The sequence below is a fragment of the Mesoplodon mirus genome, assembly GCF_964341445.2.
Source record: "Mesoplodon mirus genome assembly, chromosome: 20".
Lineage (NCBI taxonomy): Eukaryota > Metazoa > Chordata > Mammalia > Artiodactyla > Ziphiidae > Mesoplodon > Mesoplodon mirus.
In genome coordinates, this window is record NC_138996.1 from 28520019 (window position 1) to 28534105 (window position 14087).

Sequence of the window (14087 nt, forward strand, 5' to 3'; positions counted from 1 at the left end):
AGGGCAGCATCTCACCACTTAAACCAGGTCTTTTCACGTTTCATCTCCTGTTTAAACGCACAGGTCAGCACCTCCAAAGATCTTCCCTGCTATCCCTTTAAGGGGAGGGAGAAAAAGACTCATTTTTATTTTTACTTTTCTTTCACATTGAATTATTTTGCGTGTGCGGCAACTTCTGTTTTTAGGAAGCGGAAGAAGCCAGCAACGTGTTGGATTGTTCTGATAATACCCTGCTGGCCTCTTGCCCAGGTCAGCAGGGCCTCTGCTGAGCAGCATTGAAATCACCTCCAGGCCAGTGTGAGAAGTTAGCAGGTGTGGACATTCTTTCTCCCTGGCCTAGGCGGGGCTTCATAACCCCATTGTGTTTCTTGATAAAAGGTAACCCCACCCTTCAAGAAAGCAAAGATTGCTGTGAAATGAGGGAGGCGATTCATGACCCTGAAGTAAATCAAGCTGGCCTTAGGTGGCTAGACACAGACAGTTAGGAAATAATGTAATTTGAATTCTGTCGATTTTAGTGGCCCAAAATGCACCTTCCAGGATGTACCTTTTTTTGGTAGTTGCTTCCAAATTTGACCAACTTTATCTAAAGTAAACCTTGAGTAGCTTTTTTTCAGCCAAGCTTAGAAACTTGAATATCAACAGGAGCAGAACAACAACAAAAAAGTTTAAAAAAAAAAAAAAAAAAAGGAGCAAAACAGATTCACAACTAAGAGACCAAACTTAGGGTGCCCCCAGGGCCTCACGGTTATAACTCAAGCCTGGCAGCCTCTGGTACCAGAATTCATAATGACTTGAGGATGGCCAAAGGTGATGCCAGGCTGTAGAACTGTCTTCAACTTTTCCAGATCCTTTGTTCCCTGTTTTGTTTGTTTGCTTTTGTTTTTTGCCATTTTCTCTGGTGTTTAAGATATGAAAAATTCCATCGACAAGATAAAAAGTAGATTTGGGGCGGTTGTTTAGATGGAAGGCACCCCTCTTGAGAAGGAGCGAGTGAAGGCTTTCCATGCTGGTTCATCCCTCAGGAGCGGGGGCCAGCGACAAGCCATCCAGTTTTATCAGGACCCCTAGAAAACTCTTAGCAATAGAAAGTCCATGTGAGGTGTGAACCCAGATCTCACAGTAAACCCAGACACAACCGATAATACATCTTGTTTTTCTTCGGTGAACTGGACCTTGGAAAAGCCAAGGTCACAGAGGTGAGGCCGCATGGGATGTGCCCTCGGTCACCACGTGCACTGGCAGCCCTGGGCAGTGGACGTGGAGGGTTTTTCAACCTTTAAGGGGTTTTTATTTACCCAAGAAAGCTGCCAACTTTTTACGAGGCTGTATATATTTTTCCGCCTTGACACCTCCACCTTATTTATAATTACCTATGGAATCCTGTCTTCCCCCGTCCTATTCTGCACATCCGTCCCCTTCTTTCTGTTTCAGATGCGACTCCCAGTCACCTTCCTGCTTGCCTCAGCTCTGCTTCCATGCTGCCCCTTCTCCAGACACAGTCATTTGTTAAAAAATGCCAGTCTTACCATGTCACCATTGCCCCCAACCCCCCAGGACAAAGACCCGCATGTCCCCAGTGTCCTGGTGACCTGGCCCCTGTCCACCTCTTTTATACTTGTTTTTGAAGTCGAATGACTCTGAACAGTTGGACCTCCATGTGCCTATCCAGCGAGAAAGAGGGGTTTGGGTGGTGGGTTTTGTTACTGTGGGGTGGACGCTATACCTGTGTCAACCCAGCAGAGTAAGGAAGGGGCGTTAGGCGGGTCCATCGGGAAGGGTATGCTGCCAGCCCATGAGGTCTTAGCCAGGTTTCTGCTGCCAGACCACTGACCCTTGAAACACGGTGATGAACTCAACTGAGTTTTTACTAGAGCATATTATTTGCCCCCCTTTATAGCAGAGCAGCATGTGATGCTGTTTCCTCGTGGAAATGCAGAGTGTGTACCACACCCTGCACCCACGTCGACCTGTCACTGTTAAGGCAGTCTGGCCCCTCCTCTGAAAGTACTAATCCCGTAGAGACTTGTGTCTCCCACCATCGCCCTTGGATGCCTAAACCGAATCGTGGCCAGAGTTTATTGAAAAAAAGAAGACAGAAAGAGCACCAGATTAGAAGTTAAAAGACTGGGGTTCTAGACCTAGTTCTGCAGGTTTTTATTGATCACGTGATCCTAGGCAAACTCCCTCACCTCTCTGAGACTCAGTTTCCTCGTTATCTAAAGTGGAAACGAGGGGACTTCCCTGGTGGTCCAGTGGTTGAGACTTCGCCTTCCAATGCAGGGGGTGCAGTTTCCGTCCCCGGTCAGGGAGCTAGGATCCCGCACGCCTCGTGGCCAAGGGACCAAGGCATAGAGCAGAAGCAGTGTGGTCACAAATTCATTAAAGACTTTGAAAATGGTCCACATCAAAACAAAATCTTTTAAAAAAAAATTAAATACAGTGGAAATGATAAAACTGTGATCCCACCTACCTCACAGGATTGTTGTGAGGACCAAATGGGTGTAACAGAAAACTCACTGTGTGGTTAGAAGGTGGTCAAATTAATATTAGGATTGTGGTATTACCAAATCATATTAAAATATATGTGATTAAGAGACATTGCCTCCATCTGTGCTGCGTCCTCAGGGCTGGTACTCACAGTTTAAATTATCGAAGTTTCCGATCAGGGCAAGAAGAAATTTCTCTCCGTGGCAGCATGCAGATGGCCGGCTTTTATATACGCTTTTATCTTGACCCTGCCGCTGCCTGAGTGACCTTGGCAATTTACCCAACCTCCCTGGGTTTCAGCTTTTTTCAGCTGCAAAGTGATAGGACCAGCCCACCTTCACAGAACCTTCCCGTTCCTAATAGTCTACTTTTAAGAGCTTTCTCTGAGGCACGGGGGCAACTGCTTTCACAGGTGGAGCCCTGCGTTGTCAACAATTGTTAATAAGGTAAGAATGACCTTTTAAGGAATTAAACCGGTTCATCAGTTAACCAGCCATGAATAATATTGTTGTAAATCTCAGCACCAAGGTCCAGATAAAATTACATGCCTGCGGGGGACTCTTCCTGATGCTCTGACCTTCATAATCTGGAGAAGCTTAGTGGATTTCTAGTTCCCTAACCATTCAGGAATTTCCTTGGCACCCAATATAGAACTGTTGAAAAGCAATTTCACTATTGGTTATGAGCCCAGAGTCTTATTAAGGTGAGATTTGAAAGGTTTTATCCTAAGAGGGGCTTAGAAAGCCCAGGGAAACTCAGTTTGAACTTCCTTAACTCTTTCTTTCCGGGAGACGGTGCTGTTGAGAGGGAAAGCTGAATTTGCCTCCTGAGGCTGCCACTTTCCGGCTGTCTGACCTTGAATTAGTCATTGAACTCTTCGTTAGTTATTTAACTCTCCACGATGCTTCTCCTCCTGTCTCAAATGGGCTGATAACTGTGTCTTCCCCGTGGAGTTGTGAGGTCTGGCAGGTGATAGGTCAAGGTGGGAAAGACAAAGTTCAGGGCCCAGGAAATGCTAGGTTTTGTTATTATCGGTTATCAGTCATGATACTCGAGCACCTAGAGGGCTCCCGCTTCTGACCTTATGTGCTGTAGCAGTTTGCTAAGCTTGCTATTCTTGTGACTTTTCATTTGTTAGGAGTCAGTGGCATTGTCTGTGTTGTCCCTTAGGACAGAGTTTGGTGGTTCAGGAGAAATCAGCTCGCATCTATCTCCATAGACGGATAAAGAGAGAGATACGGATCAGGGCTGGTGCATAAAGCCCTTCCAGAGAGCATCTCACATGTTGGGATTTCCCAGCTTCTCTCTCGGGCTTGCGACTGACGAGTTCAGACGTTTCTAAAGTGCCCTCAGTCGTGTTCAGATGGAGAGCAGTGGTTGTCCCTGTCCCAGGCACAAAGCCACGTACTCCTAGGGCAATGTCTGGCCTTAGAGATCATGTAATCTTATTAACCGCGTATCCAGATGTGGCCCAGAAAACTAAAACTTATTTTTCTATCCTGGTCACCAGCATTTGGGATACACTTAAAATTTGAATAGAGATGCTTATCTACTTTTTGTCCTAAGGCATGTATGTTAAGTGAAATAACCATAAAACGAACCCCTTTTAGGTGTGCAGGTCTATGTTTTTTTTTGTGTGTGTGTGTGTGTGTGGTTCGCGAGCCTCTCACTGTTGTGGCCTCTCCCGTTGCGGAGCACAAGCTCCGGACACGCAGGCTCAGCAGCCATGGCTCACGGGCCCAGCCGATCCGCAGCATGTGGGATCTTCCCGGACCGGGGCACGAACCCTTGTCCCCTGCGTCGGCAGGCGGACTCTCAACCACTGTGCCACCAGGGAAACCCTGCAGGTCTATGATTTTTGACAGACATCCTCAGTTGTGTGACTACCACTACATTTAAGACATAGGACATTTTCCTCACCCCCAAATGTTTCCTCTCCCTCCTTCCAGCCCTTGGCAGCTATGGTCTACTATGTCTTTATCCCTTCACCTAGGTTTTAAAAAGCCCGCTTGCCAGGAGTCTTGACATTTTCTAGAAAACGTTCGTCGTTCCATTTGGTATTCACAAGTGGTCCTGAACTATTGCAGGCCTCTGGCTGCAGTCTGGGAGCCTTGCTCTGTTTATTCATCTCTTTACTCAGCAAAGATTCACTGAGCTGCTCTCAGGTACAAGCCGTGAACGGGTGCTGTGACTTGAGACAAAAAGTTCTAATGCAGGGTCTCAACTCTCTCAGGAGCCACGGTGTGGCTGGGAGACAACACGTACAAATAAAGAGTTAAATAAAGGGACACTGCATTAACTGGGCACGCGAGGCCGAAAGTGAAGGCACATCACAAGGTCGTGTCCGGCTGTCGTTTTGGCCAAGCCATGGGGACAGCGAGCGAGGGGGGCCCGCAGGAAAGAGAGGGCAGTCTGTTCTGGGGGGTCAGGAAAAGGCCCCCCGAAAGCAGAGGCATCTGACTCCTGCCTGCCACTCCCCCTCCCCCTCCACCCACCACGCTGCCGCCTCCCCGAAGCCTTTGATTTCCTGGAACTGGAAGAAAAAAATATCCCACTTCCTGAACTTTCATCACGGGCCCTCCGCCCTCCCCGCTTTTCCTTTTCACTACTGTCCTCAGTTTATTCTCTAGATCATTGTGTGCTGGCCTCCAGCCCTACTGGACTTCTTACAAACCAGATCCTGGACTAGATTACACTTCCTCTACCCTTGCTACCTGACCACAGTGCCTTGTACAAAGAGGATGCTCAAGAAATCTCTGTTAGTTGAATGACTGAGTTGGGACTTATGGGGAAAAACACTGAGGGAGAGAATTCCTGGTCAGAGCAAAGGGCCGTAATTAGGAAGATGCTTGAATGGCTGCCATAGTTGATACTCCCAGGAATGACAGTGCAAGGGAGAAATGAATTTTGGAGGATTGGAAGTTAAAGGGGCCTTGATTTAAATCAAATCTATATAAGATCTTAATTTTCTTAGTATGTAAGGTATCAGTTTTATCCACCCCCTCATCAAACACAGACACACAGACACAGACACACACACACACACACACACACACACACACACACGTCCTGTTTGGTTTCTATCTCCACCTACCAATTTCGGAAAGGACAGGACCCATCTTGTTTTCCTGCCGTCTTATTTTACTTGGGAGAGGAGGCGGAAGAAACTTGAGAGAGGTCAGTGTCAGCGCTCAGTCTGTGTCTGGTGAGCTGCATAATTGATGCTCTCAGGCTCAAGGAGTATAGTCCAAAGGATAAAATAAGAATTTGGGAGTCTGCCTGCCATATTTAGCCTGCCTTCCTTTTCTTTAATTTTATCCCCTCCAGGAAAACCCACACGGCATCCAGTTTCCCTTCCATTCTGTATGCTGTGGCTTTTGTGGAGTCTTTTATCACATCCCCAAATCTCCTTTCCCAGCCTCTTCGGTGCTTTTCTTTTCTTTGCTAGAAAATCCATGAATTCTCACTGCCTTCTAAAACCTTACCTGAGTAGAAATCAGGTAATATTCTCCCTACCTTAATTCTAGTCACTTCATCACTCCCCTTCAAGCAATTAAAACAGAAACCCACGTATAAACAGAAGTACTTGAGTAATCAAAATATTAGACTTTGAGCAGTGAAAATAGGAACTGGCCCATGATGCTAACTTCTCAAGGAGACTGGAATGTGGCCACCTTCCCGCCTAATCTGAACATTTTACAGGTGGCCGAGGACGTACAGCACTGCCCATAATCCATGCTGTGTGACTTTGGACGAGCTACTGTACTTCTCTGTGCCTGATACTCTGCATTTATAACAGGATAATGATGCTTTTCCTGTCATTCTCATGTGTTGAAATGTGAAAATAACATATACAGGCATGAGTAAAACATTGATTATGAGGGCAAAGTGCTTTGAGAGAGGCCCTTGGGAAAACGTTGATCCCATTTGTTTATGGGTGCCAGTTTTCAGGGATATTCCATCCAATCAATTGTCAGCAGAAGTATAAGGTCAGCTCTGTTTGAAAGTAAGACAGGGCATTAGGGGCATTCAAATTAAAACCACAATGAGGTATCACCACACATCTATCAGAATGACTAAAGTCAAAAAGTAGTGACAACACCAAAAACTGGCTAAAATGTGCATAAATTAGCTTGTCCATACATTGCCGGTTGGAAAGTAATATGGTATAGCCACTCTGGACACTAGTTTAGCAGTTTCTTGTAAAACTAAACATATAATTACCATGTGATCCAGCAATTGCACTCTTGGGCATTTGTCCCAGAGAAATGGAAACTTATGTTCAGATAAAACCTGTGCATGAATGTTCATAGCAGCCTTATTCGTAATAGCCGAAGAATGGAAAGGAACCTACAATTCCTTCAGTGGGTGGATTGAATTGGGTTCCTCCAATTGAAGGAACCTACAGTTCCTACTGATACACACAAAAACTTGGATGAATCTCCAGGGAATTCTGCTGAGTGAAAACAGCCCATCTCAAAAGGTTACTGTGTTGAGTCCCTTTATGAAGCATCCCTGAAATGACAAAAATTATAGAAATGGGAAACATGAGTGGTTGTCAGGGGTTAGAGACAAGGGGAGGAGGCTGAAGGAAGGTGGATACAGTTACAGAAGATGCTTGTGATGATGAGACTGGTTTTGACTGCGGAGGTGGGTATGTGAAACCGCGTACGTGGTGAAATTGCACAGAACTAAGTACACACACACGAAGGAGTACAAGTGAAACAGGAAATCTGAACAAGGTGCGTCGATTGTCAAATGTCAATATCCTGATCCTGTATGATAGTTTTGCACATGGGTAAAGGGCACGCGGGATCTGTGTATTATTTCTACAACTGCACATGATCTCAGGCTGAAAAGTTTAATTAAAAGTTGAGTCAGGATTTCAGAGGCAGGGTGGTCAGAATTCATATCATCAGTGTTGTGAGAAGTTGATGCTCTGAAGGTGTGTTAGAATTGGGAAAGCATTCTTTTCCGTTGTTTTGATATGACAGCTATTGTCTGCAGAGGAGGAGGAGGGCTGGGAGTATGAACGGAGCATCCCACAGCTAGAAATGACACAATAGGGTGGATTTTGGTGGTCCTCCCTCATTATTAAGGTTTGATGATGTCTCTCTGGACCCCAGGACCCAGAAACTAGCACAGCAGCTTCCTTTAGAGCAAGAGCAGAGAACAGAAATGGGTCAGGTTCAAAGCACTGTTTCTCTCTCTGGCCCTGGGGCTAGGTCTGGATGCAGCTCTCGTCCTGCAGCCTTGGCTGTGGCCAGGTTGAGTCTGGGACGTTGCCACGTGTAAACACCGTTGGCAGGGACACTGGAAATAGCCCTGGCGAGCCAGGTTATTGGCAGGTTGCTTCTCCAGGGACATTAAACCAAAGCTAAGGCTTGTTGCTGTTTCATGGCAGATGACATTTGGTGACCAGGAATCTGACTCTTGGCCTCTCTGGGGGGATGTTTCCTTTCTCGAGAGTGCATGCTAGGATTGTGAAGGCAGGTGACGTTGGTGCATGATGGCTGTCTTTTCTTTGAAGTCGTAGGACAGTCACATCTGGACAGCAGCATTGAGGATCAAGAGATTGTCACTAATCCACCAGACATCTGCCAAGTTGTGGAAGTGACCACTGAGAGTGACGAGCAGCCGGTCAGCATGAGCGAGCTCTACCCCCTGCAGATCTCCCCCGTGTCTTCCTACGCAGGTAAGGCGAGGTGGGGGGGTCGGAAACGCTGGAACTGAGCAAGGACCCAGGGAGGGCGGTCCTTTAGTCTAGGGTCACTCACTGGTTTCACCAACATAGCAGAGAACCTCTCCTGTGTCCTAAGGATTATTCTGTCTGGAACTAGTCTTGCTTTAATGTTCTCAACCAACATCTTCTTGGATATTTTTTTTCTCAATTCGAAGACTCAGTCACAGCATTTTACTTTATCACCCATAACATGTTCATGCATGACTAACGCATAAGAAGATTTCTTTGGGGAAGTAGTTCATCTGAGTCTTTTATTTGCGCAAGTTATCAGAAATTCGGAAGGATGTCTTTAATGGAATCTGAGTTTGACCCAGCTGGATAGGGCCATAGGGATAACCTCTTCCGGTTCCTTCGTTGGAATAGAAGGGATTCCTCCAGGCCACATGGCCAGTAAGTGTTTGGGTCAGGACTCGAACTAAACCTTCAGACCCCAAGCTCCATTCTGTCGTTCACCAAGTTGACTTGTCACTTCCACGTATTTTCCTCTTCTTTTTCAATTTCATACAGCTTCTAGCTGGGCCAGGGACTGAGCCCACTGCAAATTCCCCAGGGAATGGCCCCAGAATGGCAGGAATTGGCCCCGACAGTCACAGGGCTAGCACCGGGTTCAGTGGGTTCTTCCATCCTTATAGGATAAAGTGGCAGCTCCTTTTTCCCACCAGCATTACGTCACCTTATACACTCCTGATGGACTCCACTTAACTTTTGGTGACTCAATTATAATTCTGAAATATAAGTTCTGAGTCAGGGTTATTGCTTGCAGATATTACAAATAAAAAGCAGAGGCCCTATCACGGGTAACCAGAGTCGCTCTAATAAATAGTTCAGGAATTCTTCCCAGTGCCCTTTATGTGTTGCCAAATCACGTGCCCTTCAGTCAGGACGCCACCCTAGTGAGCGGCACAGAGTCAGCGTTAGAATTAGGTTGATTCAGATGACAAGTTGTTTGTGAATTTTCCGCCCCTAAATTAACCTCATATTTCCTGAACCCCAACTTTCTTTCATTTTAACTTATATTTTTCAGTTGCGGTAAGATACCCACAGCGTAACATTTACCACTTTTAGCCATTTTTCGGTGCACGTTGCAGCAGCATTCAGTGACTTAACATCGTTGGGCAACTGGCACCACCCTCCGTCTCCAGAACTTGCTCATCTCGCACAACTGAAACTCTGTGCCCATTATACAATAACTCCCCCTCCCCTTCCCCCCAGCCCCTTGGCCAGCCCCCTTTTACTTTCTGTCTCTCTGAATTTGGCTACTCTAGGTACCTCGTATAAGCGGAATCCTACAATAGTAGTTCGTTTGTGACTGGCTTATTTCACTTCGCAGAATGTCCTCAAGGTCCTGACTTTCTTTCGTGCTGGGAACATAAAAATAAAGTGCGAACGAACCTTGGCTACAAGAAGCCTATAATCTGTCAGACAGGATAAGCTTGTCATCAGTTATTTATTCATGAAACATATTTTGAACTCCTGCGTGTGCCAGTCCCTCTTGCATATCTGCCAGTCCTCGTAATAATTACTATTTGTTGCATGTTTGTGGTACCCAGGGTGCTGTGCTTAGTGCTTGAGATCGATTGGCTTATTTAATTATCATGAGAATAACCCCGTCAGCCTGGGTACTGTCATTATTCTCTCTTTAAAGTTTAGGTATTAGGCTTCTCTGGTGGCGCAGTGGTTAAGAATCCGCCTGCTCATGCAGGGGACATGGGTTCGAGCCCTGGTCCGGGAAGATCCCACATGCCGCGGAGCAACTAAGCCCGTGCACCACAACTACTGAGCCTGAGCTCTAGAGCCCGCGAGCCACAACTACTGAAGCCTGCGTGCCTAGAGCCTGTGCTCTGCAACAAGAGAAGCCACCGCGATGAGAAGCCTGTGCCCCGCAACAAAGAGTAGCCCCTGCTCACTGCAACTAGAGAAGGCCTGCGTGCAGCAGCGAAGACCCAATGCAGCCAAAAATTAAATAAATGAATAAATAAATAAATTTATTTTTTAAAAAAAAGTTAGGTATCTGAGGTCAGTGGGGTGAAGCAGCGTGTCCAGAAACGGACAACCCGTAGCACAGTCAGACCCATACGTGGCTGATGCCAAAGGCCTGCTCTTAGCCCTTTGACTGCACTGCTGCCCTGCAGGACCGTGTGGGGCTCTGCCATTCAGAACAGTCCACCTCCCAGAATCTCAAGGACCAGCCAAAGGAGGCAGAACAGAATGTTTATGCCCTAATTTTACAGTTGAGATAACTGAAACTTGAAACACTAAGCCACTGTGCTTACATTTCCCTGACGATGGCTGAAAATGTGTGACTTCCCTCTATATGATGCTGCTGCAGGCATTATTACACCCCAAGTGTTTTTTTTTTCTTCTTCTTAAGGGCTTAGAGCTTTAGAATAGACGTTTCTATTTATCTATTGAGTTAGACTTTTCTGAAGTCTTCTTGGGGATTCTGGAAAGACCTCTTCTTGCTGTTCTGCCAGCACTGGCATTTTGCTTTAGCAGAAGAATCCCAAGAACAGCTGATTCATGCAGAGAGAAATGAAAATTTCATTACCCTTTTCAGGACATTTGCAAGATTTGAAAAGACGATTCTAGTGCCAGGCTGGCAGGCAGTACGGGTTTGGTTGGAGCCTGGTGTTTCAGCCTGGCCTTTAGTTCTTTCGATTGTTTTCACTGTCTGAATTTTCTAGAACCCTGTGGAGGGAAGCTTCCTGGATGGAGTCAAGACAAGTCATTGTTGCTACTTTTCTAGAGCCTATGACACATAAGAAACGTATCTGTTACTGACCATGGGTAGCTAAATCTTTCAGTCAGGGATTCCATAGCTTGCTACTAGGAAAGGCAGCCCTTTGGTGGTATTCACTTTCTAACTTCACGTTCCCCACGAGAATAGGCTGTTTGCCTGTTTTTCATGACAGGGTCCCTTTGTGTGGACGACTGAACTGAATTTCAGCCTCCTCAAACCACTTCATTCACTTAGAAACTGGTATTTGGAAGCGGTTGTTGGCTATTTTTCCCCCCTACTGATCATTGAAATATAATCCCAGTAGTATTACAAAAACCACATTCATTTTTGCAAGTCTGTCTTCTCCACAGTCTAAACATTACGGTGAGCAAGAAAAGGGACAGTTCCTTTGAGTGGACGTACTTGCATTAGATTGTTTCAAGACAACATGAAATTCTAGTTGGATTCATAAAACTGTGTCCTGGGGAGGGATATCCCAAAGCCCAACCTTGGGAAACTCTAGAGACAAGTCATTTTTATTTTTAAAGATCTACCGCAAAGTGGCCTCTTGCCTGCTGTGTGGCACCAGGATTTTATTAGGTTGTGGGTGGTTTAGTGAAAGAAAGCCACGGTAGTGTTTTGGGGAAGGCTGGACGAGAGTATGGAGAAGAAAGTATAAGACGAAGGATTGGTTGGTGATAACTGAGAGAAGGGAGATTTCCTTCTGACCAGTGACCAGCGGGAAAGACTTTGGGTCCTTCTGGAAACCGTAGCAGGCTTGCATTTTGTTGGGTGCGGCAAAGATAGAAGTGCTGTAAGAGGACTCTGATTTGAACCTCTTCATTGAACCTTCTAGGGAAAGTAATGAGATGATTGAGGGAAAGGAATCCTTGTCAATCTTATTAATAAAACTTGTTGAACAAGAGCCTTCCAGAAAATGTACCAAGATGTCGTAGTGCAAAAAGGCTGTGACAGAAGACGTCTCCCTCCCTCATGTTCCTGAGATGGTCTGACGATAAAAAACTGGGCTAAGTGGAGTGTGAGCCCGAGACTAGCATCATTGTAAAACTGCAGCTCTGGAAGAAGCATCTTTGGGGTCATCTAATCCAAACCTCTTCCTTCCCTCTCACCCCAGTCGCTTTCCGGGAAACGGAGACCAGAAAGATGAAACAAACTGCTTAGGTACCTGTTATTACTCTGTAAACACTTGCAACTTACTCAGACCGTGCTCGGGAAGCAACTCCAAAAAAAATTTTTTTAATTCCATTCTACTCAAAGCAAATACGAAACCAAATCCAAAGTAATCACAAGGAAAAATGAAACAACTCATGTTGCTGTGTCGGTGGTAACATTGATCTGGAAGCAGGAGCTGCCATGAATTAATTTGTTCTATAAGAACCGATCTTGAAAATGGCAATGGTGGAGTAAAACCAAGAAAACGAGGAAAATGGGCATGAGTGCCCCCAACAGAGCACTCTGAGCCAGTGACCCAGGGGTGGCCGGGAACACCACTGTTATTCTAGAGGGAAGGGTTTGGGGTCCTCACGCTAGAGCTTCCCAGCATCGCCTGCTCCTAAGCTGAAGGCGCTCAAGGTCATTCTTTTAAACAATGAAAATGAGAACTTCCAGTTTGCTTACATGGAGAGTTTTCAAAACTACTTCAGAGGCAGTTGATCTTCCTTTAGAAACGGTGCTCTTCAGCTGACGTTTGTGTCAGCTGAAAACAGAAGTTCAGAGCATGTGAACTTGTCTCCGACTATCTCCCTGAAGTTGAAAACTGGGTGCTTACAGGCGATTTAACTCTCTGATTCTGTTCATGGCTCGTGCCAGGCCTTACCAAGGAGTCTTCCCCAGGGTCTGCCTTCCCTCCCCTCCCGCAGCTGTGACTCATGCTGTGGAATCCCAGAACCTTGGTCTAACCTGCTCATTTTTGCCTGTGTCCAGCGCCCAGAGCAAGCCTGGTGGCATCTTGGTTTTATGTGAAGGGGAGAGGAACAGAAGATGATGGTGTTTATGGAGGGTGATTAGGAGTGGAAGGGCCTAGACCTACAGGACGGGAAGAGAAACCTTGGCTTCGGAGCACTGAGAAAGCTAACCATAGAAACGGAAAGGGGATCTTGAAGTTTCACCAGAGGCTGGAGCAGCCGGAGAGCTTCAGCGCCCGGGGCCCTGGAATCAGAAGCTTGCTTTGTTTTCCCTCCTCTGTGCTGACTCAGTCCATGATGACTTTGGCTGGTTTCTCAACATCTCTGTTCCGCATTTTTCTTGGGAGTGGCAGTGCTGATTGCTGCCTCCTCAGGGTCCCGGGCTAGCCTGAAGGTTGAGTGAGGGGGGGCATTTTCCCTTGCTGTTGTGTATAATTTGTTTTTGTGGGGAAACCTCTCTTGTGCCCGGCGTTGCCAGTTTGCCCCGACAACTAGGGTTGGGCCTTCTCCGGGCTTCTGCTGCCCCCGCTGGGGATGCTTCAGGAAGTCGGCTCAGTCTGAGGAGTGGACAGGCCTGTCTTCTAGTTGCTGGGGGTCGGCGCTCGGCAATCGCTTGTGCCCAGGTGAAGTCACTGAAGGAGAACAGTGGCCGAGAAACGTGCACAGAGGCCCCAGGGTGGGCCCCGTGTAGTAACTTCCGGTTTCTTTGTTCAAGGAATGAATCTGTGCCTCAGTTTGCCCGTTTGTTCCTTAGCCTTTAATTCATGGAGGGCCTGGTCTGGGCCTGGTGCCCTGGGTCGTCAGAAGGACTCTACCTGGGCTGGGAGCCACTTGGTCACAGCTGTGCCACCAGCAAGATGTGAGGCTGGAGGCCAGTCCCTCTGTAGGTTTAGGATGGAAAGGGTGGAAGGCACAAGAACACATAAGGTCCTTCTGCACAATCAAGGGGTGACAGGACCTGCTCCCTGACTTAGGGTCCTTGAGAGACTGAACAAGACCTGTGTGCAGAGCACGGGCCCCCAAAACGTTCACTAATACAGCTTCCCTTCAGGCCGTGTCTGCGAAGTGAATGACCCAGACTCAGGGCTCTCTAAGGGTCCGTGTATTTTGGAAGTTCTACCTGCTGTGCTTTCATTTTCTCAACGCTGTGAACCCTGGAAAACCGCACACCATCAATTTTGTACTTAAAACAATTAACATTTTTCTGCTT

At 46.7% G+C, this 14087-nt stretch overlaps 1 protein-coding gene across 3 annotated transcripts in view; it reads left to right on the forward strand.

The window, feature by feature from the left end:
* The window catches only part of IRF2 (interferon regulatory factor 2), an 87325-nt gene that overhangs the window by 68981 nt on the left and 4257 nt on the right, over window positions 1-14087 (forward strand). For all 3 annotated transcript variants that reach the window (XM_082608359.1, XM_082608358.1, XM_082608360.1), the window contains exon 7: window positions 8021-8185. In XM_082608359.1, the coding sequence (XP_082464485.1) occupies window positions 8021-8185 (165 nt within the window). The remainder of the gene's footprint in view (window positions 1-8020; window positions 8186-14087) is intronic.